Here is a 26,988-nt window from a genome sequence, read left to right on the forward strand (position 1 = left end):
ATTATTGCATACGGTGGGAGATTATTGGACAAGATGTCCTCTGAAATCCCCTCCAACTTCCAGGATTCTCTCATCTACAATCTTTACATGATGACTCAGCTAGTTAATACAGTTGGCTAGAGCATGGTCCTGATGAGGGTAAATAATAGATTCAACTTCCTATGGGCATAGAGAGCAAAGCTGTTGTAGCCATCTTCTGCATGCCTCACTGTGATGAGTTAAACTCAAAATGTGAGTCCCTGGCCACAAAGGGACAGATGAAAGAGATGTGTGCCTCCCAACAAATCCACCCCTACCCCTAACTGTCCTGCTAATGGAGGTCACAATATGAAAGATAGCCCATTATGCAGACATTGTTCATCTTTTGAAAATAGATAATTATCGCCTTTTACTTAGGGGATTATAACTATTATAAAGGCCCACATACTGGACACCAGCCTATTCCCAACCCACTATCAAATGTTCAATTATTCCATAGTTGCTCACTCAGACCCCTCGTTTCCCTAACCTCTTATTTGATGACTGCTCGACGGAGGGGCTACTTCAGAATTCACATCTTCACCAGAAGCAAGAAAAGTTTACCAATGAGCTCAACTGTTCTCAGATCTGATGGACTTTTCTCAGTCATTGAGTCATGATGCTCCTGGATCTCTCTCTGTACAGTTCCACACTGGGTTCTCCTCCTAATTGTCTGACTCTTTCTTCTCAGTCTCCTTCACTGGATCGTCTTCTGTCTCTTGCCCCTTTGTGCTTTGATCCCCAGTGCTCTATCCTGGGCCTTTTCTACCATCAGTTTTCATGGCACCATCACTACCTCTATACAGATAACTTTCAACTGTATGTATCCAGTCTCAGGCTGCGTTTTATCCAGAGTTTCAGATCTGCGTCACTCCCCATCTGTTATACATCACCACCTATATTCCCTATAGGCACGACAAACTCCTTACCTCCAAAAAGAAGCTTACTATCTTTTCCCCAGACCCTTTCCCTCCTCCACGCTTTCCTATTTCTCTTGAAAACACCACCATAATTCCAATCGATGTAGGTTCATAACCTCAGACATAGCCATGGAATCACAGAAATAGAGTTAGAAGGGACCCCAGCAGTCCCTTCTCGTCCAACCCATACACAAAAGGACCATTATAACATACCTGACAAGCAGTCATTCAGCCTCTGCCTGAAAACCTCCCAAGAGAGAGAAGCTACTACCTCCAATGGCAGCCCATTCCACTATGGGACAGTTCTACCCGTCAGGAAGCTTTTCTTGATGTCCAGCCTCGACCGGCCTCTTTTCAACTTCTAGGTCAAACAGGATAAGTCTGATTCCCCCCTTTATAGGAAATACCTGGACATGACTGTCACCCCCTCTCCCCACCCCCAAAGCCTTCTCTTCCCTAAGCTATCTTCCTGCATCACTGAATCAAAGCCCTTCACCATGTTGATTGCCCTCCTCTGGGTACCAGTGTCCTGGCCCAGAATCACATACACGATCCTAGGTGACGTCCAATAAGCACAGAATGCAGTGGAACTTTCACCTCTCTTTTCCCAGCAATGAAGGCCCTTCTTGATGTAGTCTGGGACCGTATTAGGCATTTTGACTGCCACATCACAATGCTGACTCGTACTGTGGTCCACCAAAACCCCCACGCCACCCTCCTCCAGACCTCTGTCAGCTCTTGCCTCAACTATAGCCATATGCTCCTAACTGATCCCTGCTTCCAGCCTCTCCTCCCATCGCTGAGTACTTCTACTCAGCTGCCAATATGATCTTCCTAAAACACAAGTACCCAAGTGGCTCCCCATCGTGAGGACACAATAGAAACTACAAAGTCCTTGGCAGTCACACTCCAGTCTACCTTTGCAGACTTGTTTAGGATTACTAGACAATGGGATGTGTGGGGATTGGGTGCCTCATTTTAGATGTCAATCAAATTTGCATCCCATAAAACTCTACCTGAAGTATGAAGGTGGCAGGACTCTCAGCTTTTGCTTGTCCTTCTCTATTCCAAATGCTAAGGAGCAATGAGACAATGAACAGATGGTCTAAGAGAGCAATTTGCTGGCTGACTGGACGGCTCCCCAACAGCCAAGCTGGCTCTACCTGGGAATTCCAATTATCCATGTTTTCACTACCTCCTTTAACCCCCCAAAATCAAAGGCTGAATCACAAACCCAGGAGCCACAGAGCCAGTGCACCTTCCTCTGATGTAACTTCACCACTTTCTATAAAAGTATTTATTCTGCTTCCTTAGTTAGGGGACAACCTGAGTAGTGGAGAGAACCCTGGCTTTTGCATCAGGAGGCCTAGGTTTGGGCCCAAACTCTGCTACTTCCTACCTGTGCATCCTTCAGGTTCTTTGTGTGAGAAATGAAAAGGTTCAACTGCATACACTCTAAGGCCCTCTGACTCAGGATGCAGTTTTCTTCCCCCACCTTGTGTACTGTGCCAAGTGTTCAATTCCATCTGTCAAAATCCTCTCATTTTCTCACGTCTTATTTCCCACCCACAACATCAGGAAAAATAAATAGTTCTTAACAGATTAAGCAACATGAGAGGATTAACATTTTGTTCCAAGCAACAAGTTTGGAACCCAATAATCTCCCAGCAAAAGCAGATACAAATGTAAGTGATTGATAATGAAGCACAGAAGTTAACAAGTTATGCTAGGTTTCATTATCATTTCTTCTCAGATATAATGGACTCTCATCATATAGGAGAAACATATATCTTTAACATTATGATACTGGACTCTTACCTTGATGTATATCCAGAGGATTTGGAGTCAGCCCAGCTACTGTCACTACCCTCACCATTTATGGAGTCATACTTATTATCAGTCTGACACTGAGTTTCAGATTCCTTCCTTTGCTGATATTGATGAAAGAAAAGAGTTGTCCCATCAGCATTTCCATACAGTATTTAATAAAAGCTAATAATCAACAACTAAAAAAATACCATCCAGAATAACTATGAAATGCACCAAGTATATGGGAGTCAACCTACTAAGACATACGTAAGATTTATATAACTATAAAGCACTCCTCACAGAAATAAAGGTAAGCAAGTAACTTGGAGAGCTATTCACTACTCATTAGAGGGCCACAACAATATGATAAAAATATTCATCATATAGGGTCAGAGGTATCTGTAGCACAACTTAGTGCTGCTAATGCTTGAAAAATCATTCTGTGCTGTCAATGAAGAGAAATGCTTCCAACGATAAAAACCTATTGACTCTGGTTTTCATTGTCTTTAGCATAAGATCTAAAATTCTATGACACCAAAGTGACTATAAAAAGGAGAGGTAAAGGAAATCTGTATAGGTTTTCTATATCAATAAACCTTTCAAACAAATCCCATCAAAATTACTTACTCTATGAGGAGTCAGGTGGAACAGCCGGCGCACAATAAAAGTTGTCGCTATGATGCAAAATAGGATGGTCGCAACTATTTCTTTCCACCAGTGCAGAAGGAGGACGGGGTCCTTTTTCCGGGTATTTTTGTTGTAATTGATATTGTCAAAAAATCTCACAGTAATCTGTGTGCTCCGCTTGTTCCTCTCCCTCTTGTAGTATGGTAAATAATAGCCATTATCTTTCAAAAAAAAAAAAGAAGAAATTCATACAAAAAGATTAACTGAAATATCACTTGTAGTAAGTTAGAGATAAAAAAAAGATGAAATGAACTAATCTGTCTTTTTGTTTTCAAGTCTGCCTTCACGCAGCTCATCTACAACTGAGTATCTCATTGAAGCTAAAGGTCTATCCACTCAGCACTGAACCTTCTCAGCAGGTCTAAATAAATGGAGACAGTCCGGCTCACTCTCCGTTTGGTTCATTTAAGACTTTGCCAAAGATGAGCCTCCCCTGAATCTTCCTTCATTGATAAGTAACTTCCATATTAAATTTATTCTGCCACGGAATCCCAGAGCTTGAAATGGAAAAATCATTATTTCTTTTAGGTCTTGTTGAAATGCTAACACATAATATCCTACAATAATTAACTTAGAACACTTTCCTTTTTATTGTTTTAGTGAAGAAAAAACAACCATTTCCATGGCCTAGCAGTTCACCGCTGTCCATCTAACTTCTCACCAGGCTAGTTATATTCAAAATTGAGCCCATGTGCTTCCTGTGGGCCGCTGATGGATTCTCCTTTACCGTGTGCCTTCCAACACCCAGACAAGCATAAGAAAGACCACTTGTCAGGGACTTCTGGAGGGCACTCTTATTCTGAAACAGGACAGACTAGCTGAGCTCCAATGCCCCTTCCACCTCTGTGACTGATCTTCCTTATTCTGAGGCTCCATGGTGGAGGAGACAGAGCCAGCCTCTGACATGCATAGAACATATAACTTCTCGGTGCCTCAAGTGGCCTCAGAAACTAGATCTTGCTGATTTCTGCTGATCTAATCAGCAGATGTTTTCTACCCAGGAGTTCCCCATATCAATAAAATTATAGGTCCCCACCAAAAAAATCATGCTAAGTATGCCAAAATTATGCTCAAGAAAAATGATCCCCCCTCACTGCTCTACATCTAAAACTCCTTTGTATTTTCCTTCATCTGCCTTTATAGTAATACCATATGATAATCTGACAATTATCTACCAATTATCATTTTTTCTGTTAATTAAAGATCATGGAGGAGGAAAACTCAATGTCTTCATACCAAAGACATTCACACTTACCATATGGATACTGTAAAATGGAAAGTGCTCCATTACTATATTCTTCATGAGAAAACTTGTCATTACTAAGACATTTGTCAAATTCATCAGAGCCCACCAAGACAGGAGTTCTAGAAGGAGAATCTACAAATAGAAGGCGGAAAAGTGTCAATCATATGTGATGACATGAATGAAAACTCCCTTATAGTTAAGTATTGTAAATAGGTTTTTGCTGGGGAGATGCAGTTTTTGTCTGAAACATTTCATAATTATTAATGGTGAAGAGACTTTTAAGTAGGATATTAAAACTCATGAACCAAAACATTCAGTATAGAAACAATTGCCTGTACAACATTACAAAATTGTAATCTGCACTTTACCATTAAAATCTATTGGTAAAGAAGGTGAACATTTAGCCCTCGGGTTCATCGGTAAAGCTTGGTCTTTCAGTATCACACAGAAAGGGTCTTAAATTATAAAATGCCTAAACAGCCACAGCAAAGAGGGTAATGACTAGGATTTAAAAATGTACAATAGGGTAAATGTTTTATTACTTACGAATTAAGGGCTTCCATTTGATTGTGGGCAAAGGAATAATTGCATTTTCATTACTGACAGATTCCAAAGCCTTTGGGTTCGTAGGAAACTTTTCTGAAATCCTGACTGATGACTGAAGGTACAGCTGACCTCTGTACATCCCTAAAGGGTAAACCAGATGACAATGATCCCACCAACAATGTGAAAGAGGGTTATTTTTTAGTTCTTCTCTGATGAACGACATGCTAGAATCCTCTTTTCAAAGAGAAACAATGTAGGACAGAAAGAACTCAAGTTTGGCTAGTGAATTATTCTGATGATACTAGAAAATACTACTTCTTGTGGGCCTTGGCTGATGGTCAGAACCGAATCTAAAACACAAATAAATTTGAATTTTCCTCCTTTGGTCATTTAGATGTATATCATAAGTCTTATCTACAAATGTTCAACCGAAAGACAAATATGGAAGCTGTGTTTCTGGATTTCTCAAGTAATAATCTACTGTGTGTGGTTTCCCTCTTGAACGTGTCTATGTGTGTAATCAGTTACTTGTGTACATACTATATCCCCTCAGGAGGGTGAGGACCGTTTGGTTTTATCTCTATAATCTGCCAGCTAGCACCCCGCACAGAGAAGGGGCTTCATAAATATTTGTCAAACTGAATTTAATCTCACCAGAAGAGAAATAGCACTACATAACAAGTAATCAAAGGGAATTTCATCCTTTTTTCCCCCACCTTGTTGTAATCTGAACAAAATGTTACACATAGGTCCTAAGTAAAGCTCCCTCCAAATGTTGGCGGGTCAAAGGTACTGACCCATATTTCAGATTACAAACTCTTGGAAGGCAGGAATCATGTAAGAGGGAGGGGGAATGATAGGTCATGCAAAAGATGAGCAAAGAAGAAAACATCTGAAACACCACTATGGGTGTTGTGATAGGGATTAAATCAAATAAAAATAAAGCTATGACACAAAACTCAGGGGGGCCCCACCAACCAGTGGACCCAGTAAGATTACACTATTTCCTCCAGTGTTGTTTGGCAGCAGGCAAGTAGAAGGTGACGTTCTATTTTCAAGCACTGCCCCTTGTTTTCAGACTGCTAGAGTAATTGTGGGAAAGGGAGTTTAGAAAATAATTTTCATGAATATTTTTCAAATGATAATTTCTGCAATTGTGAAAAGCACCATACTAAAAGCTCAAGTCCTGCACTGGCCATAAGAACACTAGCATTTTCTTCAGATTCATGGCTGAATAAACGGTTGGAAAACATGAATGTGGATTCTACATTACTAAGTTTCTTTGGTATACGTCCTTACGCTAGGTGCAAACAAAATTTAAACAAGACAGTCCCTTCCCATCATTCCCCCTCCCTCTCACAAGGGGATAGGGAGATATGATAAGTAGCCACATCAGGACAAGAGTCAGGATACTAAATGAAAGCAGTGTTTATAGAGAACAACCCAAGACTTAGAGTTTAACTAGGAACCACAAAAACGATAACTTGCACTCAGACTTACTCTACAAACATCTGAAGTCAAAAGGAAGTAAGGAAAGCCCAGGTCTTCAGGCCCACAATCCCTACAATAAAGAACATATTCTCCCTTACCTAAATAGACACTGTTCTCAGTGGCTCCTCGGGCAGCTTCCACAATGTCTTCTTCATCTTCTAGAATTTCACTTTCAGATGAATAACTTGTATCATCAAACAGACTAATTGGAATGACTTTCCCATCTTTAACCAGCCAAGCCGAAGCAATTGGAGTGCAAAACTGAACAAAGAGAAGGTCACAGCTGGACTTTACCAACCAAGTGGCCATCCGTGTACCTAATTTATTCAACTGTACATAGTCTGAATTACAAGAATCTCAGCACCAGGAGAACCCCACCCACCCACCCAAAGGATGGCTGCTCTTCACCCCACCGGAATGAGCCCTGAAAACATGACAAACACCTGGCAATTTCAACTCTGCTTCTTTAATACCTGATACTCCCACTCCAGATGTCCACCTTTCTTGCTAAAGGCTAGAACCTTCCAGTCGGTGACGGAGACCTTTATCACAGTGTCCTGCAGGGCAGCTTCCTGTTCTTCCACATCTGAAATGATTTTAGACTCTCCTTTTTTAACACTGGATTTAAAATTACTTTCAATAAATCCAGCTCTAGTTTCCATCTCTGGAACATAGCGCAGTTCAAAGTGGCCAACACTGAAATTCCACCTTAAATTTACAAAGGCACATTTTAGAAATTACATTTAAATAACAAAACTAAGCATACCACTCTTCTAGCTTAAAGAAACACATAACAAAACTTTAAGTTTTGACAAAAGGAATCGCACCAATTTTGTCTCAGTACTTGAACATATTGTTGTGCTGACTTAGGTCACTAGAGGGCGCATGAGAGCTTTTAAAAAATTGCTCTATTTCATGACTTAACACCTTACATTTTGAGCAAAACATTTTGCATATGCGTGGGTTTCAGACACTGATTTTCTTTCCACCCAAACATTCTAACCCAGATTCAGAATGGTTTTGTAAAAGCAGAATGCAGTAAAATAATTGTACAGGTGACCCTAAATAGAACAAAGCCACCTGCAACCTGCCATCTCTCTATTTTAAAAATCCAGTCCTGGATTTGGAGTCAAAGGACCTAGATGTGAATCCTGGACCTCTGATTCAGCATCTGTGTAAGTCACTAACTTCTCCAGGCTCCAGATTCCTTACCTGGACCAGATGACCTCTAAGGTCCCCATCTAGCTTTAAAACCTACATGTCTATGACTTAGACATTGAACTTCTGAATCTATCTACCCCAATAAAGACAATAACACTGGCTCTTTCAAGATATTGTTTTAATTTTTCAATACTTAAAAAGCCACTGATGGCCATCTGTTTATGTGCTGTCCCAAGAGTAGAAAAAATCATTTAAATATTGACAAAGTATTCTCTGTCACTAAGCTATAAAATAGCTGGGCTGGGAAATGAGTCATCCGACTACATGGCTCCTAGTAAAGACTACATTTAGAGAATGGATCTTAAGACATAACAGCTTCCTGCTGGTGAAAGCTTGGCAGAATTACGTGTCAAAGTGTACGTTAAGTTCTATGCTGACTCAGCACTCACTACACACTGGATGGACTAAATTCCATCCAGAGGAGGAGTGCTGATGTCAGGTAGTCAGCAGCTATCCAAAACTGCTACCACTCATGGTCTGGTCTAAAGAAAAAAGAAGAAACATTCCTTGTCATCTTGATGAGGGGCTATTTTCAGTGAAGAAATAAAAATTCTGCATCAGAGCAGACAAGCAAGATCTAAAAACCTGGCTTATTTTTGAATGAGGGAAAAAAATGACATAACAATGCTGTCATTCTGCAGCAAGTTTAAATTTAAAGGTGCTTGATGCAAGCACAGAGCAGAGTTAAAAATCAGAGGAGCAGTTCCAACTGAGGACATCTCATTCTTGTGCCTCAGTAGAGCATGACATAAAGGACAGAAATGAACTAGGAGCCAGGCAAACCTGAGTTGCAGTCCTAACTCTGATGCACCCTGGCCGTGGGACTCTGGGCAAATCCCTTAACCTCTTAGTGTCCCAGGTAACCCTCCAAGACAATATGTGGTGGAGAAGGTGCCAACTGGCATGGGTAGAGGAATTTATCATTTGGAAGTTTGCTAGATCAATGAAATCATAGATCCACTCCCTATCCCCACGTATTGTAATATATTCATGATATAAGCAACTTGCTATTTGCAAAGAACTACATCAACAAAAGAAATAATACTGAGACAAGAGGCATAAAATTATATTTCAAGACCCAAAGATACAGTTACCTGGTGAAGAGAAATGAGAACAGTCCAACGGGTAGAACAAAACTGAGCAGAAAGTATTGTTAACCAATCTGTCTTTGCTCAACGGGGCTGTCATGAAAAAGATCACACTCTTCATGGAACACTTTGATAAACACAGTCTAGACAAGGTATGACCTACATGAGTCCTTCTATTTGACAACACTTGGGTAGCTCTGGGATGTCATTAAGGTGCACGCTTGTCTCTGAGCGCACAGATCACAACCTTTCCAAGCCTCCTCATCCTCTGTGCTCCCACAAATCCTTGACACAGGACATGCCAACACTCCAGAAACTTGCTCTAGTTCTGACACTGCACATGAGCCAATGTTGCACGTGCCTTGACCTTGCAGGATGACGAGCTCACCTCCTTTTCCCACCATCTTTCTATGGTGATATCTTTTATAGCCCTCAGTTTTTCATTGGCAAAATGCTATACTTGACTCCCACTACGCTTCCCTTCATAACTCTTTGAGTGATCTACAACCATCATCTTTTGTCAACCGTGGTACTCTATGCTTTGCAAATACAGAGCATCACCGGAAGAATATGGGTTAAAAAGATGAACCTTTGTTTCAGAGAGAGGTTTGAGGTAATAAGAGCATGGCACAATTCCCCAAATGGAATCCAATCCACTCTTCTCCTACCCATTCTGGGTCCAGTTCACTGTCCATCTGTAGTGACTGCCCAAGGTTTACTGGATATATTCTCACCTTTACGGGCTGTCCATCCAATTGCACGTCACAGACGGGAAAAGAGAGATTCTTTATTCACCCTGACTTATCACAAACTTTTGAGTTATTATGGATCTCATCTAAGAGGCTCTGCAATGTCCTGGGGCTGGATGCAGTCAACATAATTTCTTCTACAAGAAGGATAATCTGGAGGACTTCAACATCTATAGGGAATCTTTCTTCCATTTGTACTCAGTGCCAGACAGCCTCCATGTTGAGAATAACATGATTTGCCAATCAAGATGATGAAGTATCTCTCTAGTTTATGCTAGACAAGAACTTGGAACTAAGGGATATTTAGCCTGAAGAAGAAAAAACTTGAGGAGCACATGACAGATCTCTTCTGTTTGGCCCAGAAGGTAGGACTAGGGAGAAGAGGAAGATTTAGGCTTGATATGGGGGGAGAAAAACCAGCTTCTTAATAATTAGAGTTACAAATTGGTCAATTGCCCAACATCTATTACATCTACAATGTCCTAGGCCAGGCGATACAAAGTCAAAAAAAAACTCTTTGCCCTCAAGGAAGAGAACATTTACAAAAATAAGTAGATGCCAAATAAATGCAAGTAAAATGAAAATGAATGCCCTGGGTGGCAAAATGGCCCCTTGTTGAATGCTGTATTGTAGAAGGAAATCTGACTCTGGTGTAGGTTAGATCAGGTGTCCTCTGAAGCACCCTCTTCACTCTGTGACCTGTACCTGTACCTGTGGCTTTCCTGAAAAGGAGAACCTACCAGACCTAGATTACCCAGGCACAGACTTCCAGAACTGAGATGATGAGATATCAGAGCAGGGCACTGAGACTCACCATACTTTTATTATATGTCAATGGATGATTTAAAGACCCCAAAACTTTCAGGTTACTGTTACCTGAGGGGAATGAAAAAAAAAACCAAACAAATAAAAAATATTTAGTAGGCCATTTTACCATTTATATAAAATTTATATCAGAATAACTATATTCATCCACTGAAGGCATCTTTGATGGGAGCATGAGGAGAGAAAAAGCAGGCCTTCCAATTACACGGCAGAGCCAACCCTGTCTTTACTAACATACAATCAATCAAAAACCGTAGAGTACGAGATCCCACTGGGCTTATCTGTTAACTACAGAAAAACACTTCAGTTGGCAAAGCAAAACATTGCCTTTTAAATGCTCTCCCTCAAGAACTTGTCTCCCATGCATATGTCAAAATCATACAATATTCTTTGAAAGATGCAATAACAGAGATAACTTTGGTGACCTTCAGAACAGAAAGATCAAATGGGCTATAGAACAAGCCAAAGGTGTGGCCAGTGTCAGAGTGAAGAGGGATTCCATGGTAAGGTTCTCCAGATGCTCTTCTTTGCACATGATATGGTTCTAATTGCTATCAAGCCCTGGACACTGCAGCGCCTCCTGAATGAGATCCATGATCACTCTAGAGTTCAGCCTAAGTATTCACACCCAAAAAAAATCAAGTGAAAGAAAAGTATCCATTGTCCATGGGTATGTATGGTTGTGATCTGTGTCACCAGAAGCCACATATACATTACTGAGATGACACCTCCACTGGTGCACTAGACACAGTCCTTGGGCCACTCTCTATTAGCACTTGGCAAGTCAAACCTCCAAAAAGAAATGTATGACTCCTGGTCTTACAAAAAAATTCTGAACAGCAACAAAACACTTCCTATGAATACGCACTTCTCATGGCCGCTCCGTGGTCCAACAGCCCTGACTGTTTTCTGTGTCCGATGTAGAAGGAGAATGTCTTCTTGCTCCAGCTCCTCATCATCCCATCGGCGACAGCCCATGGCCGAACAAATATACTTCACCTGAAAAGAAGTAAGCAATGAAAACCATCAGCCACCAACATCCAAAGGCTACAAAGAACAAGAGAACAGAGAAATATAATTCTTGGAAGCAGAAAGAAACCTACGCATTAGTAAGAGTAACAACACCTCACAGAGTACTTGGAGGCTGGCAAAGCACTTTAATGGTGCTATTTAGTTTAATTCTCACAATCATCCTGTGACGTAGGGATTATTATTATCACCCTCATTTTAGAAATAAGGAACTCAAGACTCAGAGCTAAAGTGGTTTTCCCAGGATCACACTGAGTCGGTGTCTGAGGCAGAGTTTGAACTCAGGTTTTCTTGAATGCCAATCCAGCTTCCTATTCCCTACGATGCTGCCTTCTCAATAGTAGTTTCACAACATGCTTTCAGACTGACTGCTTCATTTGGCACTCACTGTAACTCGGTGAGGGACAGAGAGTAAGTATTCTTATCTTTCTTTCATGGAAAAAGGTCTTTGGTAAGTTAGGGGATATTTCCACATCAGTAAAAATAAGTCTCCAGAATGTTGTTATAACACCAGTGTTTGGTGGTATCGTCAGAAACCTTTTCTAACAGCTTAAAAATGTCTCCAAATTTTTGCAAAGAAGGAATCTTAGCAGGCATTGAATGAAAACCATCAGAAAAATAACCCTGCTATGGTACCAGTTTGTGTAGTAGGACCTAGAATCACAAGCTGAGGATTCTTATATTTGGAAGGGTCTAAAGAGAATCTAGTCCAGCGCTTCTTAAACTGTGGGACCCACAGTTGAAGAAGTGCTAAAGGGTTACGAGTGGAAAAAGATTAAGAAGGCTTGACTAGTCTACCCTGCTCCCTCATTACACAAGGAAGAAAATTCAGACTCAAGACCTTAGTGGGGTCAGACGAGGAGCAGAGCTCAGGACTCCCAGGGCAGGAGACATTCATGAATGACATCACATCACCTTAACAATCTCACCCAGGTGAGTTGGTTGGGAGAGGGGGAGGGCACAGCAAGGAGATACGTCTGTCCTCTCACAAAGTCAGAAATGAAATGCATGTGAAAACATCCTTAGATATGGATTCTTTGGCGTGCAATCATCCTAAGCCTACCCACATCATATTGTGACTTACAGACCATCTAGTTAAAGAATTAAGGAGAAGGAGAGTTTTAAATAGTTCAAATCTTTCCAATCAACTCTCACTGCCACAGAGGTTCTAATTTATACCTCCAGGCCTAGGTCATTTTCTTGGTCTGCAGGATAATCGATGACTTTTGTTAAGTTTCATTTGTTTGTTAGAATAAGTGAATACTTACATAATAAAAGCATACATAAAAGCACTCTAAATTCTTCAAAAGAAGAATACAGAACAAGAGACCTCAAGTATCCCTTCTCGATTACTTCTTCAGTACTGTATCCTTCAGTGCCATCTTTGCCATCTTTCTTTCCCTATGCCCAAAATAGAGATCCCATCAATTCACTCACCTTTCCACTGTGGGCACTGAGCCCATATGTGGTAAGAGACTTTCCTCCAACCAAAACAACATCATCTCCAAACTTATATGAAGACTCAAGCAGAGACTCCACTGTGAAAGGAACTGCTTCCATGCTCTCCCGTTCTCGGTCCCACTGGAAGAGGTCTCCATCCAGGGAAGGAATGATCATTTTATTCCCAAATACCTAAAATAGTAACATTACTTTTTAAAAGTCAGGAAATTTAAACCAAGGCCATTAGCTGAGGGTTGGGTGATTTTGACAAAACATCAAACTATGGGCATTGACATTAGGAAAGTTAAATAGAGGCTATCTATACATTTCATTCTAAAACCACTATTATATAGCACACAATTATGGGATTGATCCAATGATAAGGCTACTCTTGAATATAGGTCATGGCCTTAAAATGAGATCCTTTGAAAGGAAAAAAAATGTAAATGCATAAGCTAAAAAGTCACCTAGGCTTTATAAAAACCTGAGAGGGGGAAAAACATACATCCCGTCTTCAGATCAATATGGTAAGTGCCACCCTCCTCTCCAAAAAAAAAAAAAAATCACTTAGAGATGTTTCAATTAAAATTAACAACCTAAGTGATCTTTCTTCATTCAACAAACAACATAATACAAAGTTAGCATATGTAAGTAGTTATTAAACAAGGAAGGATTACAGATCAGATTGTATTGCTTATGCAATTTCTCCAAAGAAGATCTAATAGGAAACAAAATTTAGTCACTAATGTTAAGTCTATTTCAGAATGTATTACTACTGTTCCTTAGAAACTACTTTCAAGTTCATAAACAAGGTGGTGGGGAGGGAGCTATTTGCTTATTTTTTTTTAAATCCTTGAAAGAAAGCTAAGTATTCTTTTCTTCACCTGGTTCAACTGAAGAGTTTTCCAAACACAGACAGCATATGGCTCCTTATGTTCCCATACTTAGGTACCATACAGTTAGAAGCACTGATGAAGCCTAAGATTCTGATTTCTTTTTTCTTTCTTCATAATTACAAAGGGAAGCCAAAAATTCAACAGAAAAATGTACCGTTTCCCTCACTTTAGAAACAGAAAGCATCACATCCACAAATAAAACATTATTAATAGACGAAGAGCACTGTGAACCTAGAGTTTCTTTACACTTGACATTTTTGGTGAAACCAAGTACAAAGGAACTCCACAGCTGTATTTATTTTTGAAGCATTATGCTTATTAGGTTTCACATGATCAAAAGAGAACCTTCTGTAGGAAACAGAATGGTTTCTGAAGCAGCTTTCTGTCAGTCAGCAGCAAGGCCAGACAACGGGCAGTCGTCTTATTTGGAAGCAGAGGCAGCTTGGTTCAAAGGCCCAGGCACTGGACTTGCAGCTCCAAGGCCAGAGTTTCCCCTCTACATTTATGAGCTGTGATAACAGGCAAGTCACAAAACCTCTGGGGGGCCTCAATTTCATAATCTATAAAGAGTGATAATTTCATCTACCTCCTAACATTACTGTGAGGATCAGATGTGATAACTGTGGGAAAGGTCTTTATAACCCTTAAATACTATATAAGTGTCCATAATTATGGGGGCCCTGAGAGCAAATCCTGTACTCCTTTCATTGGAGAGAGGAGAATATCAGACATTTGCTAGACTCCTGACCAACTGCTAGGACAGGGAGACAAGATTCAATAAACATCTATTAAGTGCTTCTTGAGAGGCAGCAAAGGTAGAGTGGACAGAGAGCTGGCCTTGAAGCTGAGAAGGCCTGGTGTCATGGCCCAGCTTGGATACTCACTGGCTTCCTCCTGAGGCCTTCAAGTGACTCAAAGACTCTTATGTTACAAAGAAGGTAGCCAACATGTTAGATGACGAAGTCAGGACCCAAAAAGATCTTGACAGACAGACTAGAAGAAGCTGACCAAATCCACTAAGATGAAATGAAATGAAGATAAGTATAAAGTCTTCTACCTGGGGAAAGAAAACCAACTTCACAAGTCTAAGAAGAGAGTCACAAGTCTGGACAGCTGTTTCCCTTTATTGGACTCACAGCTCAACAGGAGTCAGCAGGCTGATTAATCACGGCATCAGAGAAGCCGAGAGCTAGTAGACCTTGGCAGTGATCTAATCCAACTTATACAGCAAAGGAAATCCTACTATGACATGCCGGACAAATGGCCATGCACACGCTGAGAAGAGGAAACCTCTTAAGGTGCACTTTCGAGGGGCAGCCAATAAAAAGCTAATGCAATCTCAAGCTGCATTAAGAGGTGTCTAGTACACAGTGCACAAGAGGTCAACATCTCGTTGGACTGTCCCTGGAGGTTGGTATTCATGGTTTTTTTAAATCATTTTTTAAGGTTTTTAAAAATCAGTTATTTTATCATGCTTATTTATTTACCATACTTTTTTTTAAAGAAAACTCTGGTTCTTCATTTGTCTCCAGATGTCCTGTCTTTAGCTAGTCACTTCACAAGTTTTTTCAAAGTCGTCTTTTATGACTCTTCTGGAAGGATCCTAGGGACACCATGAATAGAAATTTGGGCCTTGAGACAGAAAGACCCAAGTTCAAATCCTATCTCAGCCACTTGCTTACAGGGTGATCCTGGGCAAGTTACATAATCTGTCTGCCTCAGTTTCCTCAACTGTAAAATGGAGATAATAATAGCACCTACCTCTCAGGGTTGTTTTGAGGATCAAAAGAGATAATGTTTCTAAAGAGCTTAGCACATGGTGCCTGTCACAGTAGGCACTATATAAATGCTAGCTATCATTATTATTGGCAGCTACGTGGCACAGTGGCTAGAGGGGTCTGGAGTCAGGAAGCTAGTGCCAGCTATCTCCCAGCTGTGTGACCTTGGGCAAGTCACTTCACCTTCTTTGCCTCAGTTTCCTCATCTGTAAAATGAGCTGGAGAAGGAAATGGCAAACCACTCCAGTATCTTTGCCAAGGAAATGCCAAATGGGGTCACATGACTGCAATAGCTGAACAGCAACAATAAATTATTATTGTTATGATTATGATTTGAAGGACTAAATCAGAGAAAGACCATTAACAAGCTAGATAGCAACCAGATGGAGGCTAAGTGACTGACGAGGGGCCTTGAGACCTCGCCCCGAAAAGATCAGTTCTGTGTACTGGGACTGATGTTATGGCTGTCGTCGGCTATTTAAAGGGCTCATGTGGGAGAGGGATATGGCCCTAAAAGGGAGAACCAGGAAAAATGGGTTAAAGAGACAGAGAGGCAGAGGCTTGACGGCACTCTGAATTTCTTAACAACTCCATGTACTCATGAGTGTGAAGCCCTGCCTCTGGAGGTGGAGGCTCCCCTGCACTAGAAGCCTTCTGATAAAGGCTGGATGACCATTGCAGCCATGATGTAGAGGGGAATTTCTGTTCAGGTGCAGGTTAGACAGGAGGGCCTCGGAGATTCTGTGGTTTTGGTTTTGGATACAGTGAGTTTGAGGTTACAAGACACTCAGCTGAGGATGCATAACCAAGCAGTGAGTGCACAATGAAAACAAGCTTAGGACAGCTGTGTTCTCTTTTGAACACTGACATGTTTCTGAACACAGGGAGCCTAACCTAATTGAGCTAGACATACAGATTTTGGATTTATCTTACAGGAAGGTGATCACTGGCACCATGAAAGTAGATAAGGCAACTAAGGAAAACAAATTATAGAGAGAAGAAGGGAGGGCCAAGGACAGAAACTCAGTTTGCCACATTGATGGGGGAGGAGGAGGAAGAGAGGCCAGTGAAGAAAGCAGGACAGGAAAGGGGAGAGAGGCAGGCTCTGGTGACAAGGTAACTGAGGACCTTTGAAATGACAAAATGGTTAAACAGGTTTCTAGAGGGGGAGAGGAGAAAAAGAAGAGGAGGGAGGAGAGAGAGGAGGAAGAAGAAAGTGAGGCGGGTGCTTCGAGCATTATTACTCCTCCATCACAGATGAAGAACTGAAGCTCAGGTATAAAAAGCCCTGCTCATCGACTCATAGTAAGCACCAGCCTCTGGAGCAGAAGTCAGATCTCTGCCAACTCCAAGCCCAGCATTTGTTCCATGAACCCACAGGGCCTTCCCAGAAGCTTGGCAACAAAGGAGAAGACTCAGGTTACCTGGAAAAGGAAGCAGGCTCAAGGTTCCTGCCTGGGTTTGCTGCGAAGCAAAGCTTTGGTGTGCAGAGACTTATCAGAGAAGGAAGATCATCTTCACATCTCCTTTGGATTAAGAAAGAAAAGTCCACTTTGAGGACTATAACACCACTGAGGTATCGACATAACTGGATTTTCTAATCCAAGATCTTCATGGTGTGGTTAAAAGATTTATAGTAATTAGCCCTAAGTTTGGCTCCTGGCTCAGCCATTTATTAGCTACATGAGTCTAGTCAAATGTCAATGTGAGCCTCAGTTTACTCATCTATAAAACAGGGATAACACATTACCTGCCTCACAGGACTGGTGTGAATTAAACTCAGTGATGCGCATTACAACGACTCACTTCATATATTACTTTCAAGGCTAAAAGCAACTCCCCTCACAATAACCTGAGGTAGGTGGAGCAATATTATGATGTCCATTTTCTAGGTTTACCAGCTCATGGGCAGGCAGCTGGTAAGCCAGAAGTCAAACCCAAGGCTCCTGACTCCAAGCCCAGCATTTGTACTACCACACCTGATTCTAAAACCGTAAAGCACTAGTAAGCATAAGTTATTGCAGCAGAAAGCTTTCCTCTTTCATGCTTCTTCCTTTTAAAGTTGTTTTTGTTTTCTCCAGTGAAAATCTTTCTAAAATAGATCACACCTCTTCTTCATCATTAAAAACAAAGAATTCTAAAACTTGAGCTAGAAAGGACCCAGACACAATCTAGTCCAACTCCCTTATTTTAAAAATGAGGAAACAGGCCCAAGGCCACCCAAGTAGTGTCAGAGGCAGGATTTGAACTCAGGTCCCCTAACTCCAAAGTTAGCACTTTTTCAGCAGTACCACATCAGTTACTTATACTGTGCTTTGCCACTATCGTTGTCACAAGGAATAATGGGCCAGACTATTATACTTTTTCAATTCTTGCTTCTGTTTTCTATAGTTTCGTGCTTCTTCCCTCCCTATTAGGCCACCAGCTGCCATCTCTTCCTGCCCCTGCCTGTAACAAAACCCTTTCTGATTCACTGTAGGATCAATCTGTCAACAAGCACTAATTAAGAGTTTGTGTTCCATGGCCCATGAATGTACTGGAATATCACTGTGCCGTCTGAAATGATGGGTGTGATGAACACAGAGAAGCATGGAAAGAGATGTGCGTGAACAGATGCAGAGTGAAGTCAGCAGAGTCAAGAACACAAGACACACTGAGACCGCAACAACAATGTAAATGGAAAGGACAGCTATACCCCAAAAGATCCAAAGTAAACATAATAAAAATATAAAGATCAAGCAGCACTCCAACGAATAGGGATGAGGGGACACCCCCGCCCCCCCTTCATGGAGGATGGAGGTCCACAAATGCGACATGCAGCACATGACACGGACTTTCTCAATGTATCAGTTGTGCTGACTTTTTTTCCTCTCTAAAAAATCTTATTCATCGCATCGGAAGGCTCTCTGAGAGGGGGAGGGGAAGGAGCTTGTGTGCCCCAACTGTGCTAGGCTCCATAGTACAAACACAAAGAGAGACAGTCCTTGCCCTCCAGGAGCTTACCTCCTAGAGAGAGGAATTAACAAGTTCATGGAGAAGTAAATACAAAACAACACATACAAGATAGGTAGAAGGAAGTTTAGGGATAGGGGAGCTAAGAGCTGTGATCATCAGGAAAGGTGCTGCACCTTGACTGGAAGGCCGGAGCTTCACAAGCCAGAGGTGAGGAAAGGGAGCATTCCAAATTGGGGGGGGTCAGGGTGACGAAAGCGGGACTAGCATATAGGACAGCTGGCTAGAGCATAGAGGGCATAATGATGAATTATGTATAGTCAGACGGGAAAGAAAGGTCACAGGCACATTATGAAGGACTTTAAAGTCCAGGAGTATGTTTATCTTACCTCAGAAGCCACTAAAACTTCTCAAATGGGGAAGGGACATGGCCATAGCTGCAGTTCAGGAAGACAGATTTGGCAGGGATATGGAAGGAGACCTTTAGGAAGCTACTGCAACAGTCTAGATGAGAAGTCAGGAGGGCCTGAAGTAGGGTGGCTGTGGTGAGAGTGGAGAGCAGGGGCCAGCTGCAAGAGATGTGGGGGAGGTAGAATATACCAACCGCTACTCCAATGCTTAGCACAGTGCCTGGCACATAGCAGGTTCTTAATAAATGTTTACTGACTGACAACTGCCTGAATCTAAGAGGAAAGTGACAGGAAGAATCCAGTATGACTCCTAGGTTGTAAACCTGGGTGCCTGAAAGGATGGTGCTCCCTTTAACAGAAAGAGGGACGGGAAATCAGATCCCCACCTGCTGTCACTAACTGGATCAAGGAAGTAGGCTCTGAATGAAGGCCTGTCCTAAGAATAAGGCGCATGAGGTTTTCATGTCTGTTTGGACTGTGCTGAGGCCTTTTTTGTGTATTTCAATGGTCTGTTAAGGACGCTAACATATGCCTAATCAAGCCAGGGCCAAACCTCAGCGTTACTTTTGACCTCCTTGAGGACAGGAATATTCCCATTCATCTTTGTATCTCCAAAGCGCCCAATATAGTGCTCTGCACATAATGGCCACTTTACCACATTAATTCTTCCTATGTGTCTCTCACATTCATTCCCTGCCCCTGTCCATTCCCAGTCATCACCATGGCTCAACCTTCATTGCCTGGTACCAGAGAAGCACTGGATGTTAGAGCTCAAAGATTCTTGCCCGAGGGGCAGCTAGGTGGTGCAGTGAGTAGAGCACCAGCCCTGGAGTCAGGAGGACCTGAGTTCAAATCCGGTTTCAGACATTTGACACACTTACTAGCTGTGTGACCTTGGGCAAGTCACTTAACCCCAATTGCCCTGCCTTCCCTCCTCAAAAACAAAAAAATTGATGTCGTTTCTCCTTCCTCATGATTCATTCCATTGATTATAATTCTTCATTACAACTGAAGTATTAATGTAAATAAGTTCAATGTGAAGGTAAATATAGAACCTACATTGGATTACATGCCATCTTGGGGGGGGAGGGGGGAGGAGAGGGAGGGAGAGAAAGTTTGGAACCCAAAAACCTGTGGAACTGAATGTTGTAAACTAAAAATAAAAAAAAAATGTATAAAATAAATAAAATGAAATGAAATTCAATCAAAAAAAAAAAAGATTCTTGCCCAACATCCTCTTTGTAATGGAAAAAGAGAGGCCTAAATAGAGTAAAGGAACAAGTTGATGAAATCTCACCATGAATATAGTCAAGGCTTCATAAGGGGGCTCTCAGAGGCAAATTTCTCTCCTTCCCAGCCCATTCTACACAATACCAACAGCCTCAGCCATTAAACCCTTCTGCAGCTGCCCAACACTTAGCCCATCAAATTCAAACTCCTTGGCCCGGCATTCAAGGCCTGCCACTAGAAGCCCCCAAGTGAACCTTGTGATTTATCTCCCACTTTTCCCCTACACTCACCCTATACTCCAACCAAAGTGAGTTCTTTTTAATTTCCTAAACATATCTCATACTTTCATGCCTTTCCTCAGACCATAGTCTCTGCCTAGAATATCTCCCTCTCACCCCCCACTACTCTACCTGTCAAAATCCTGACCACTCCTTAAGGCTTAACTCAAATGCCACAAAAATCCTCCCTGAAGTAATGTCTCCCTGAGCTGTAGGTCAAGACAACTCATTTAACACTAGAAGTCATCCTCTAAGTATGAACAGGTGGGATAGCACATAGACAGCCAGACTCGTGGGAGGAAGATCTGATTGCTTTATCCACTTGAGCTGTGCGACCTGGGCCTGCGACCGTTCTCCTAGGGTTGTTGTGAAGAGCTTTGCAAACCTCCAAGGGCTCTATCAATGCTGGCTCTCCACGACGTTATTGCTGCTGTTATTATTATTGGTGTACTTATCCACACATACACACACACACACACACACACACACACACACACACACACGGCTATTAGCATCTGAAGCCAGAAAACACCAATGAGTACGGTACTTCTGTCTGTTCTGGTGACTTTAAGATGTGAGACTGTCCCTATTTCAATATAATATTCAATGTAATATTCAAAGGCTATCAGCCACTCCACCTCCACGCCTCTGACTTTCACTAAAGCTTACATCACTACTTTACTCTTCACATTCTTTTCTTACATCCATTTTCTTCTTAAAGAACTCGGGTAACATGAAGAGCTTTTACATATTTCCTCTCCTAGAGATATTTTGGAGAGTATCCAACTTCACGTTTGGACACTTAATGAGATTAGCCCACAGCCTGCTGGATGCACAGCCTACTGTAATGTGTGATTTTATCAATGAGAGTCTCCTATATTGCTCTTATGTTACAATACATATATGGTCATCAAACAATAATTTACATGTTTATAGTGTTTTACAGTATATAAAGAATTTTTACATCCATTACTTCACTGGTCTTCCCAACAGTCCTGTAAGGTAGAAAGGGAAGGAATTATCATCCCTATTTTTACAGCTAAGAAAAATTGAGAGGGATAATGTGGCTTGCCCAAACTTACAAAGCAAATACTTTAATGTCCTCTAACTTATATGTAATCTCTTATTTTTATATCCATGTCTATATATTTTTACACTAAAATATTGAATATAATTTGACACCAGAATTTAATGATAGGTATTTAAATTACCCTCAGTCTTATATATAATTCTTTAACATGGAAGAAGAAAAATGAGTATTATCAAACAAGAATGGAAGGGATAAAGGGTAGAGAAGCTGGGGAAAAAATCCATTTTTGCTCAGTTCTCCTAAAACTTCCAAGTTCTTCCTAAATAACTACTTTGGTTCCTGAGTAAGACCACGCTCAACAGGAGTATTCAGTGAGACTAGACTACCACGTGAAAAGATAAGGTAAGAGTAACAGCTCCCCCAATCAAGCCACGATGCTAAGTTTTCCTTTCATCTGACCATGTTCTTTTAAAATTAAAGAGAAGTTTCACTTATCCTCCACTCTACAGGGCTGTCAGGAATAGACCTAAACGGATTCAAGCCAGAAGGAAAGGTAAAATACAAAAGGTTCTGAAAATATTGATCTCACCGACAAAGGAAAAAATTTTAAGACTTCCTCAAACTTGTCCCTTTATAGAAGTGGCAACTATTTATCAGTATAGATAACTCAGGTTATGCCTAAGGAAAGAGATTGCATTTCCGAGTCATCCCATATGAGGCTATGCAATTATTTACTTCTGGATTTTAAAATTCCTCTTTTGACCTGCTATTCTTTTATTAGGTGCTTATGATTAGGCAGACACATGTCTGCTAACATTTGCCACCACTTACATAATGTAAAGAATGAGTTTTCTTTCCAACTCCAGCTGTGAACCCAGATGGTGCTTTTCCTGGAAAGCTACAGGAAGCAGCATCAGTATGCACTTCAGGTAGAGAGATGACATCACCCCCTCACAAAAGCATTACCTCACCTTCTAAGCCCAGGAATGAGTCACCCAGAGAGGCAGCTGAAATCTCTCGGTAGAGAAAATGTAGGTTACAGAGATGCATTTTATACATTCCACTGATCCGTCAGACGGTAAGTAGCTATTTGTTCCAATTCACTGCTCAGCAATACGTCCCCTAATTGTTGAGTGATTTGCTTTTCCCGTTAGCCATATTTTTAAATGTTAATGTCTGTTTTTTTGTCCAAAAAGAGAAGAATGCATTTTCACTACTTTTTTTCTTTTTGTAAAAATTAAAATTTGCCACATTGGTCAGAAACACAGAGGCAAACATCCAATCAGAAAAGTCTCTGTCTGTACAGTCCCCGTGTAGCTAAGTGAAGTATTTCATCCTCTATTTCTGGCATAATGAAGACAGATGGAACACGTTACTAGGGAAATTCACCATCTTCACTCAGGCTTCAGCAAAGGGGAGCTAGGGCTGGAGTCAGGGTTCCAAATGAATGCACAGATGGAGAGAGGGACAGCGAGGGAAGACACAAAGAAAGTAGGTACCAGTTACTGTATCAGAAGACAAATGAACACTACTAAATATAAATACAAACTTCCTTTACCTGAATGAAAACACGGATTTTTCCCCCTACTTGCCTTGAGTTCAGTATGAAAATGGGCATTCTCAAATACCGCCTGCCTTTTCAGCTCTTACAAGAATCCTCACAGCAACAATCTGAAAACCCAGTGTTCAGACACATAGCATGCTTAATTGCCCCAAAGAGTCTTCAACCCCAAAGTAACTACAAGTTTACCTGGCATGGAAATAAAATACAAAGATATAACAGGATTATTTGGCTTCTAGTACTTTCCGGTGCTGGCTGCATCTTCCCTCATTCTCCTTGGCTCATTGATTGAGGCAAGAGAGTCGGAAGGCTCCTGCTCCCCGTGGCCACTTCCAGGTTCTCCCCCTACCTTCCTCATCCAGGAACCTCTTCACCTTTGGGGTTCATGGAATTTATATATTCCACCCAATCAAACTCCTGGTAGCTGTTTCTACAGAACTCCTTCCTTCCTTAATGAGTTCAGTACCTGGTTCACAATTTTTCTCTCCTCCCCACGCCTGCCCTTATGCTAGGGGACTTCAACATACACAGTGACTCTCCCCCAAATTACCTAACCACTCAGCTCCCCACCCTATTTCTCTATCCCACTTCAGCCACACCGAAAGATTGTTACACTCTTTATCATAATATTCCATTTCCACCTCTCCCTCTGCCTGCTTTTACCAAAAATCCTACTTTTCATCCACACAGTGAATTCCAGTCCCTTGCGCCCACTCAGTTCCCTCCTAGACCATGTCCCCTGCACTGGCCTCTCTCTTCTCTTCTTCCCATCTTGACCCTTTGGTGAACCAGTTCAACTCTATACTGTCTTTCTCTCTTATCATATCATCAGTAACACCCAGCCAAGTCTCAGCCTTGGATCACTCCTATCATTCTTTGTTTTCATTCCTACACACGGGCTGCTGAAGAAAGGTGGGAAAAAAAATCACTCACCTGTTCTACTGAGTCCACTACAAATTTATGTAATCCAACCTCAACTGGGCCCTCACTGCTGCTAGGCAATCCTACTACATACTTCCTTATCAACTCATTCTCCCACTCTCTACAGCAGCTCTTCCAAACCTTTTCATCCTTCTCAAACCTCCCATGGCTCCCTCTCCACCCAGCCCACTCTGTCAACTGAGAACCTTGACTCATATTTTATAGAAAGAAATGAGGCCCCTAGCCATGAGCTCCCTCTTCTCTCCTCTTTCTCATGTCCTACCACTCAGGTGCCTTCAGCCACACCCTCCTCCTGCACCCCCTGTCACAGGATGAAGTGGCCTTACTCCTTACCAAGACTAAACCTACTACCTGTTCAAGTGATCCAGTTCCATCCTGTCTCCTCCAACAGACTGCCCTCTCTGTCATCCTCACTCTGTCTCTTGGTCTACTGGTTCATTTCCTACTGCCTACAAACATGCAGTCACTTGATCCTTCTGTCCCTGCTAACCATATCCCTATAACTCTTCTGCTCTTTGTAGCTAAACTCCTCCAGAAGGTATTTACAATGGGTACCTCCACTTTCTTCCTCTTCCTCTTTGTCTATGCTACTGATTCTCATATCTATCTATCCTGCCACTTCCCACCTCCTAAATTCTAGAAAACTGTCTTTCTTCCCTATATACAATAATAGCCCCAGCACCTAGCAAAGTGCCTGGCACACAATAGGTGCTCAATAAATGCTTGTTGACATCTTGAATTAAAAAAAAACAAATAACCCTTTAAAAAACTCCTTTAGTAGGCAATCATTTTTAAAATAACCAAAAAGAATCTCAAAAATCATGCCAAACACAGTGGTTTATGTCTACACCTGTAACAACAACATTCACAGACAATTTCTATTTACTTATGGTAAAAAAGGCCAAAGAGAAAAAAAACTGTCAAGTCTACTCTCCCATTCCCTGTTCAAATATCCTATTTGCATAAGAGTTTACAATATACATCATGCACCAGGAGCACTGCTCCCCACCAACCTTTGTGGGAGGGAGAATGGTTTTTTATTTCCTCCAAACTCTGACATTCCCCAATATATGGAGTTGTATGAAAGTGAAAGGACAAGAGCAGAATGGTGTAGTGCTGGGGTTCTTTGCCTTTTCTGTGTCATGGACCCCCTTTTGCAGTCTGGTGAAGTTTCTGAGTTCCTTCTCAGAATCAGATTTGAGGCCTACATTGGGAACTGGAATTTAGGAATTATTGAAAAAAGAAATTAATTTTTTTTCAACCCAAGTAAAGAGACCCCATGAACTCTATCCATGGAAATTAAGAACCCCTAGTATAGTGGAAAGAGGTCCGAATTTGAAGTCAAAGGAACTGGGTTCAAATTCCAGCTTTGTCTTTTACCACCTGCATGACTTGGGCAAATCACTTTACTTTCCAGGGCTTCAGATGCATCATTGGTAAAAATGAAAGGCCTGACCTACACAGCCTCATAGCATCTAAATCTTCTGAATTCCATGAGAGATGGTGCTGCCAGGGAAGTTCTCATGAAGCAGGGCACAAGACCTTGGTGATGCTCTTTGATCAAAAGACATGGCCGACCAGTCAGAGAGGCCATGTCAGAGAAAGGGGCACAGATGTGGGTGTTACTCTTGATTCTTTTTCTTTTTCTTTTTTTTTTTGGCCCTTGTATGACTGCTTTGGTATAGGGACCTCCTGATAAGGAAACTTCCTCTACCTAGGTTGACTGACAACAATTGGTTGTTCTGCAACCTAAGAGTCTTCCAGGTGCCCAGAGATCAAAGAGATCATTCCCTCAGGGCTGAAGCACCAGTATCTCTAGGGGCTGATCACGAGCCTTGCTTTTCCTAATTCTGAGACTGGTTCTTTCCAGTAGGCCACACTGCCTCACATCAGTTGAAAACCCCTATTCTATAGTCAGCAATTTCTCAGAGAGGGTATAAATCATAAAAAAAAGTCACCCTTTTTCCCCAGAGCGTCTTAACTCCAAAGAAATCAACAATCACAGTCCCAGGCAGACATGCAGTGGAGCCAGTAACTCAAACATAATACTCCTTTGTTCTACACTCAACCCCCAAACCAGAAAATTTTCTCTATTAAAAACCAAGGAGCAAGGGTGACTCATTAATTAGCCCATAAGCCTGCATCGACATGGATGTGAACATTATGCATTTTAAACAATTATCTCCACCTTCCCCAAGATTAATGAGCAGCAGATATGGTGACTAACAAATTGTGCATCGAAGTCCTTTCCTCGAAGGCCAGTCAAATCCATTTCTTACTTGGCAGTGCACACACTTGAACTAAATTAGTTCAGTTCTCAGCATCCTATTCAGCTATAAGCCAAAACTTTTTCCAGGGGGCTAATAAAAACAAAATTAAATCAAAGCAGTATTTCATTTCAATAATTAGTAAAAAGGCAATTACATAATTAGCCAAATGTAGCACCACTATACAATTGACAGTCATTTTTCAAGCCAGAGAAATTGCAATGGTAGTGGTGATAGCTAAGTACAGACGAGTAAACTTAATTTCTTCTGATTCAGATAAACACATAACCAAACAGAATTCAATTTAATTTTTAAAGTTAACTATTTAACATACCAAATTAATAGAGCAATAAAAAATACTCTGCATTTGTAGAATCTCACCAAAAAAATTTGGAACTTGTTAAATTTCAATTTACAAGTACAGAAACCTAATAATTAACATTTCTACAGCTCCTCTCATAAGCCAGGCACTGTGCTAAGCACTTTACAAATATTATCTCATTTGATCCTCACAACAACCCTGGGAGGTAGATGCTATAAATATACCCATTTTACAGTTGAGGGAACTGAGGCAG

At 41.4% G+C, this 26,988-nt stretch overlaps 1 protein-coding gene across 1 annotated transcript in view; it reads right to left on the reverse strand.

The window, feature by feature from the left end:
* The window catches only part of EIF2AK3 (eukaryotic translation initiation factor 2 alpha kinase 3), a 79,604-nt gene that overhangs the window by 26,953 nt on the left and 25,663 nt on the right, over positions 1-26,988 (reverse strand). The window contains exons 3-10 of the mRNA XM_036751866.1: positions 13,067-13,261; positions 11,469-11,599; positions 7,191-7,425; positions 6,816-6,978; positions 5,227-5,367; positions 4,690-4,812; positions 3,375-3,595; positions 2,757-2,869 (exon numbers count right to left, since the gene is read on the reverse strand). Of these exons, the coding sequence (XP_036607761.1) occupies positions 2,757-2,869; positions 3,375-3,595; positions 4,690-4,812; positions 5,227-5,367; positions 6,816-6,978; positions 7,191-7,425; positions 11,469-11,599; positions 13,067-13,261 (1,322 nt within the window). The remainder of the gene's footprint in view (positions 1-2,756; positions 2,870-3,374; positions 3,596-4,689; positions 4,813-5,226; positions 5,368-6,815; positions 6,979-7,190; positions 7,426-11,468; positions 11,600-13,066; positions 13,262-26,988) is intronic.

This window comes from Trichosurus vulpecula, chromosome 3, assembly GCF_011100635.1.
Source record: "Trichosurus vulpecula isolate mTriVul1 chromosome 3, mTriVul1.pri, whole genome shotgun sequence".
NCBI classification, from domain to species: Eukaryota; Metazoa; Chordata; class Mammalia; order Diprotodontia; family Phalangeridae; genus Trichosurus; species Trichosurus vulpecula.